General features: G+C 50.3%; 1 protein-coding gene across 1 annotated transcript; it reads right to left on the minus strand.

The window, feature by feature from the left end:
* Positions 1-481: 481 nt before the first annotated feature.
* Positions 482-6,792, minus strand: ATP5A1 (ATP synthase, H+ transporting, mitochondrial F1 complex, alpha subunit 1, cardiac muscle; the record flags this gene model as incomplete). Its single annotated transcript, XM_010155849.1, is given in 12 exon segments — positions 482-694; positions 1,325-1,475; positions 1,678-1,722; positions 1,725-1,803; positions 2,345-2,452; positions 2,547-2,771; positions 2,905-3,056; positions 3,976-4,124; positions 4,237-4,403; positions 4,484-4,657; positions 5,426-5,595; positions 6,711-6,792. Coding segments are annotated over 12 exon segments (1,584 nt in total), but the record flags the coding sequence as incomplete, so codon positions are not given.
* Positions 6,793-7,335: the final 543 nt, after the last annotated feature.

Here is a 7,335-nt window from a genome sequence, read left to right on the forward strand (position 1 = left end):
TGGACTTTCCCCCCTCCCCAGTGCAAGTTCTAACACGGGAAAGGGACCAGACGGCCTGTAAGCACGAAGGACCGCAACCCTGTGCCGACAGAGCCACGTCACCTCCAGGGACGATGGAGCGTACCTCTCCAGCGGTTACTACAGGCGTTCAGAGGTACTCGGCCGCAGCAACAGGCCGCTGAAGAACAGGGAGAGCTGCCATCGGTTACCACCCGCGCCCAGAGCACGGGGACTGCTTCCGCCGCTCCCCGACACCAGCTGCCGGCTGAGGGACAAACCGCAAGAGCGACCCCCAGCCCCCACAGCAGGAACTGCGGCCTTAGACACAGAGTCCAACTGCCCCCCCCCACCCCCATCCTCCTACAGCTAAGACCGCTCCCGATTTTCCAGAATTCCTTTAGGAAGCGTGTGTCCAACGGGAGTAACCCATTTTAAAGGAACATGTTGCTCAGGCAGCAGTAATTTCCAACAGAGTATTCCAGCCTTTTTACACGGAAACCTTTATTCTCACCGAGATCTGTACATTCGAGCTGCACATGCTGTTAGGTCTTCGACGGAGCTGAAGCACAGGGTCACGACAACAGCCTGGTCTGTTTGAACAGGTACACGCGTTTATGCCTCGAAAGTAGACAGGAAGGTTGTGACTATCTCCTTCAACTTCGCTTCCGTCTGGTCAGAGATCTTCCCTTCGGTCCTGTTGAAAGAGCTCAGTTCAGCTTCCGACACAGAAACAGACCTACGGCCAAGCCCTGACCGAGAAGGAAAACCTTCCGCGAACAGTGAACTGCCACGCGAAGCTCCGCCACCGACACGAACTTAACATCCCTTTTCCACTTTAAGAACTAAGGTCTGTCGGCAAACGCTTCCAGAACGGCCGTACGCCGCTCAGCAAGGCTCCACCTCGTGGGGAGCTGCGCCCCGGCGGTGGAGGGCACGCGACCAACACATGACCACAAGGTAGGAGCAGGGGACAGGGCAGGACCGTGGGAGTAATTCCCACAGTCCACTCAGCGGCAGGGAAGGCGGCGAGAGCACTGTGTCCACGGCACTCCAAGAGCTTACAGCTATCAAAAGCACGACGACTGGATAGGCCATTTCAGTATGGGATTAGGAGAGGTATCCCAGTAGGTTCATTTTTAGCTTCAAATGTACTTCCTAAGTCAGAAGACAAGAAGCCGAGGTCTGGACAGAAGCACAAGGACAGCAGGAAGGCAGATCTGACCTCCAGCTCCAGGCCTGATGTTGTAGGAAACGCCTAATTAACAGTTCAGTGACCGCTAGCTGCACTCCTGCCATCAAGTCAACGAATTAAGATACATCGTACCTGATTGTGGAGAGGAGGGCCTGGTGCTGGCTCAGCACATGAGCTAGGAAAGCACTTTCAAATTTAGTGATTTTGCTGGGCTCCAGCTTGTCCAAGTGACCTCTGACACCAGCATAGATGACTGCAACCTGCTCCTCAATAGCCATGGGTACTGCAGGAAAGAGAGCTTTCATGTCACGGGTAACTCTGACATTGGGGACATCCATGCCCCAGAGTCCTTCTCGGCAGATCAACTGCACATATACCAGGCAGCTCAGACCAATCTGGACATGGTACATCCCGCCACAAAGACCAGCCCCGCTGGCACAGCTAATTAATGGGAAGGGCAGATGGGTTACGCCCAGGACACTCACCATACTGTCCCTGTTTGAGCAGCTCTGTCAGACGTACACCGCGGAAGCATCCAGATCGGACCCAAACTGGGCAAAGGCAGCTACTTCACGATACTGAGCCAACTCCAGCTTCATGGTACCCGCCACCTACACCACCAGACACAGGTCAGACGGAGCTCGGTGCGTTTTTACATGAGTCTACTGGTTAGCCGGTTCCTTGCAGCTGACAGTTGTCACAAGCCAGCTCTGCCTCACCTACCAGTCACACAAGCCTCAAGAGTGACAGGTGAGTGCACGCACTTCCGAAACACCCACCATCTGCTCGCCCTTCTAACACGAGCATGCTACTCCTCCTTGAACAGGCATGGCTGACATTAAACCTCTAATTCCGTGTCTGGACTAAAGGAAGTGTGGGCATGAGACCATTCTCTGTGTCTAGTTCTATCAGTCAGCTCAGCATGCTGAAACTTTGCAGTCCCATGTCTTCACGCAGACACTGTTTCCCTTTCTCCCCCCCCTTTGCTCCACAGGCAATGGAAACATTAGAGATCTTCGATTTATCATTTCACAACGCTAAGGAATGCAAAGCTTTATCACCTCTCTATCCGCAACTCCTGAGGTGAAATGGGTTGGAAAGCCTACACACGATATGTCTCTACAAGAGGACGAGCAGCGGGTTCAGGCCTACCTGCTTCATAGCCCTGGTCTGAGCAGCAGAACCCACACGGGACACAGAGAGACCAACATTGATGGCTGGACGGATGCCTTTGTAGAACAGCTCAGTTTCCAAGAAAATCTGAAGGAGAAAGTTGTTTTAGTGTCTTGGTCAGATGCCTGGGAGCCTCCTCAGAGGCCGCACACAGAAGCGCTGGGATGTGAAGATGCCCCACCTGTCCATCCGTGATGGAGATCACGTTGGTTGGAATGTAAGCAGACACATCACCAGCCTGAGTTTCGATGACAGGCAAGGCGGTCAGAGAGCCACCCCCGAAGGAGTCGTTCATCTTGGCCGCTCTCTCCAGCAGGCGAGAGTGCAGGTAGAACACATCCCCTGGGTAGGCTTCCCGACCAGGCGGGCGACGCAGCAGCAGCGACATCTGACGATAGGCAACAGCCTGCACGGCATACAGAACACTGTCAGACTCCAGCAGCTCACTGAAGAAATTTTGAGTTTCTAAACCCAGAGTGATATTACAGCTAACAAACACCAGTGCTAAACCATGACACCTATAAACAACGTTTCCTGACCTGCTTGGATAAGTCATCATAGATGATTAATGCGTGTTTTCCGTTGTCTCTGAAGTATTCCCCCATGGAGCAGCCTGAATAGGGAGCCAGGTACTGAAGGGGCGCTGCATCCGACGCCGTGGCGGACACCACAATAGTGTACTTCATGGCATCTGGAAGGAATTGGAGACGCACACTGTGAGTACATCACCTGATCACGGCCCTCATCGACAAACACGGCACACAGGTGCAGCGCCAGCTGCTGAAGTGGGCACGGGCAGCATCACTACACCGCGCTGGGAAAGAACACCGTGCCAGACTAACCCGCCTGTTAGCTCAACTAACCCACCAAGGCTGAGGAGCAAGGTCATGGCGGGTAACGTCTGGCACTTGCAGACTTCTTCCCATTTAAAAGGAAGTTTAGATTTTCACTAATATACGCTTTGGTTCTCGAAGTAACTCAGCCTTAAACTGTGTGATTTCCTGGGTTCTGCAAGGAGGTATTACCCTTAGTTTCAGAGTAACAAACCAATCCTATCTTTCAGATGGGTTTGTTTTCCTGCTAGGTATGACTGCTGGACCAGCAAGCAAGAGGGAAGGTGCATCACCAATTGCAAGCTGTTACATACAGTCAAGGAGAGCAGTTTCTGCAAAGACGCCGTCAGCTAATCCCTTACCCTTGGGCTGTAACATCTGTGCTTTGGCAGTGAAGTCTCTCCACTAAACGTGCCATTCACACTGACTTGCATACGTACAAAAGGAATGCCAAGCCCACAAATAGCGTAGGCCACAGCTTGTCACCAGGCCTGCCTGCCAAGCAGCAGCGCTCTGACCTCTCCCAAGAAAGGTGACTATTCCAGAAGCAATTCAGCAGTTCTGAGGCCTTGTAATAGTCTTCTAATGGGATGTAGCAAATAGGAAGGTTGTTCCCCCCCAGACACCTAGAAAGACTTCTTGTCCACAGAAGTAGTCCACTCAGTTATTAATAATTCTGCCTATACTCTCAGCTATGAAGGGTCACAGCAGCGTTCAGCATCATAATGGGAACAGGATGCCAACCTGCCAGGCTCAACCACCTCCAGAAAACTGTACCTGCATCAGTCAGCCTCTTCACCAGCTGAGCAACGGTAGATCTCTTCTGGCCAATTGCAACGTAGATACAGTACAGCTTCTTTTTCTCATCCGTGCCATCATTAAATCGTTTCTGGTTGATTATGGTGTCAATCGCAATCGAAGTTTTCCTGCGCAGGACAGACAGCGGGAGGTTAGGCTGCCCACGGTCCCCCACCGCCGCGCAGGTCTGCGTCCAGCTCTGCGCAGCGGAGCCTGCCAAGGGACAGGTGCGTAACTCACCCGGTCTGCCTGTCGCCAATGATCAGCTCTCGCTGGCCGCGACCGATCGGCACCAAGCTGTCCACCGCCTTGATACCGGTCTGCATAGGTTCACGCACGGAGATCCTGGGAATGATCCCAGGGGCCTTCAAGCCAACTCTTCTACGTGTCTTAGATGTAATAGGGCCCTTAAAAGAGAGGAAACAAACTGCTGCAGCCTGTGTCACACAGATACAGGCAGAGGTAGTGAACACCTGGTTACACTCACCTTCCCATCGATTGGATTGCCCAGAGCATCTACCACACGGCCCAGCAGCTCTTCCCCAACCGGAACATCCACAATGGCACCAGTCCTCTTCACAACATCCCCTTCCTTGATCAGTCTGTCATTACCAAACACGACAACACCAACATTGTCGGGCTCCAAATTCAAGGACATACCCTAGGACAAAAACCACATTACCCTGAACAAAGCACACCAACATTTACAAAATCTTGTGTTTAATACAGATGAGGTTATTCTACAATGTGGAACATCCAACATCATCTACCTCCGTCTTATCTGTAGCAGCAGTCAGTGTTCTGCTCTTACGTACAATGCACGCATGCTCCTTCATTCCGGTGAAACTCCCCAAGCCCTCAGCTTACCACACAAGGCATTCTACTTGTCCAGCACTGAAGTCGTTTATCTCTCTAGAAGGAGAAGCATAAGCAGGGCCCAACTACAACGTTTCTCTCCTGCCTATGAGCTGGACAAGGGAAAAGCACCGGTTTCTTCTCCTCCTAAGGAGAGTTAGGTCATTAAAAATACTGGAAGAGATGTTGCAGCACTTTTGGAACAGTTTTTAACCCTAATCCGCTCTGAGGGCTACAGGTCAGCAAACTACATGTGGTGTCGGAACAGAGGCTATTATTCAACACCAAACAGAAAAGACAGCCTGAAAGCAAAGAAAACAAAACCCAGTGTCAGATTAATTCATAATAATTCCCAGACGCAAGATGGATAAAGCTCAAGGGCTGGCCATGAAACATACTGATACCAAATCAAAGCGTGTTTGCTTTTTGTAGTATTATTTCAACTCGTTACTACACATTAACATTGCAATGAAGCCTGTAAAAGGCCCACATGGGTAACTCCAAGCCTAGTCTTCACTTCTTCAAAACGTCTTCATATCTCTAGCCTAAACAAACTACTTGAATGAAAGCTTACCTTTAGTCCAGAGGAGAATTCAACCATTTCTTCTGCCTGGACATTTCTCAGGCCGTACACACGGGCAATACCATCACCAATTGAGAGCACACGGCCAGTCTCCTCAAGCTCAGCAGAGGTGTCAGCACCCAAAATACGTTCCTCAAGAATAGAGGATACCTCAGCAGTGCCTGAGGAGAGATGTTTCAAACCAGATTCAGCACTTTCAGGTACAGTACGAATTCCATAAGCTTGTCTCCAACTCATGACCCAAGGTGCTCTTTCTCAGGCACCCCACAAGACCTGGCACGTGACACTCGCCCTCACGTATGAAGCGTAAGGTAAGGAATAGCTTCTCTACTGACAGCCAATAAAACAGCTTCAGTCGAAACACTGATGGCTGCTCGGTTACCCGTTTCCTTCAGTACGTCCTACGCTACTAGCAAACTCTCCCCCTGGAAAGCCGTTGGATTAGCTAGATTAGTTTTAGCTCAGGAAGAGCAGGCATGCTAGCTCCGCCTGCAGAGCATTTACTTGGAGTGGAGGCTTCAGAATGCCCTATCAAGTGATCTACAATCCAAGGTCAAATATATTTAAAGGATCTCAATACATCTAGGGAGTGAGTTGCTCAGTAAGCTATAAAAACTTATTCTGTCTTCCTCAAATTTATCTGGCAGTGTACCTCCAACTCAACTTTTTACAGGTTGCCCAGGGAAGCTGTGGATGCCCCATCCCTGGAAGTGTCTAAGGCCAGGCTGGATGAGGCTTGGAGCAACCTGGTCTAGTGCAAGGTGTCCCTGCCCACGGCAGGGGGGTTGGAACTAGATGATCTTTAAGGTCCCTTCCAACCCAAACCATTCCGTGATTCCCTCAGTCAGGAAACAGTAAATAACACTGTGAAATTATTACTAGATACCTTTAGTCACCCTAACCACTTCTAAAGCCATACATGAACCGCTACGCAGTGCTGCTACCTTCTCTAGCCACCAAGATGCCGGCAGCAAAAATGTTATCCTCAAGGACACAAGGTCAAACCCAGGCAGGCCTGGGAAAGTCATCCAGTCCTTCATGCTGTTACAGACAGGAAACTGCAATTTGAGGCTTTTTTATTCATGTAATGCTGCAGGAGAATCCAATCCTGGTGAAGCAGGTAAGCTGTGTAAGGCAGCTGACATCAGCCTACTCCTTCGTTTGGGGCGTAATTTGAACAGCTACTAAAGGGAAAACTCCTGAATGGGACAACCTAACAGATCAGTATAACATCCCACACTCCGTATTCAAATTCCAAGACCTTTCTCAGACTCACCAGTTTTCTGAAAATGTGTTTTGGAGGCATGGATGTTTCTTGTAGCAACAAATGCTGCACCCAAGGTGTTTCTGGAAACCTAAACCAAGAAATTGTTTCAGTCAGATTGCCTTGATCATTCAAAAAAACATTAAGAAACCACACGCTGAAATTTCTCATCATGACTTTGTCTATTTAACCCGTCTCAGTTCTGAGCTCCACAGCACTCTGTTCACAAGCTGTGGTTACAGAACCAGAAGCAGCACTGCTGAGCACAGACAGGTGTAAAGGAGACGGCTCTACATCACTGGGGTGCGTTTCCCTGCATTGCCCTGATGTCACCACCACAGCACTGCAGCAGCTCCCCTGGCAACACCTCCTCCTCCTCGTCTGCCACCTCTGCGCTGAACAGCAAAAGCTTGCAGCATGAAAAAATCAGGACGTCACTCAAGGTTCTGCCCAAGGGGGATGTAAGATGGTGCCTTCTAAGCGTGGCCTAATTAAAATATAAGTGTAGAATTTCCGAAGCAGGGCTGGAATTTATAAAATAGAATAAAAAAACCCTGCAACAGCGATTGCACTGAATGATGATGAGAATAACCCCACATGGCGAGCAAAGCTCGCAGCGCGGCCCCGGCGCAGCCTT

This window comes from Eurypyga helias, unplaced genomic scaffold, assembly GCF_000690775.1.
Source record: "Eurypyga helias isolate BGI_N326 unplaced genomic scaffold, ASM69077v1 scaffold27917, whole genome shotgun sequence".
NCBI classification, from domain to species: domain Eukaryota; kingdom Metazoa; phylum Chordata; class Aves; order Eurypygiformes; family Eurypygidae; genus Eurypyga; species Eurypyga helias.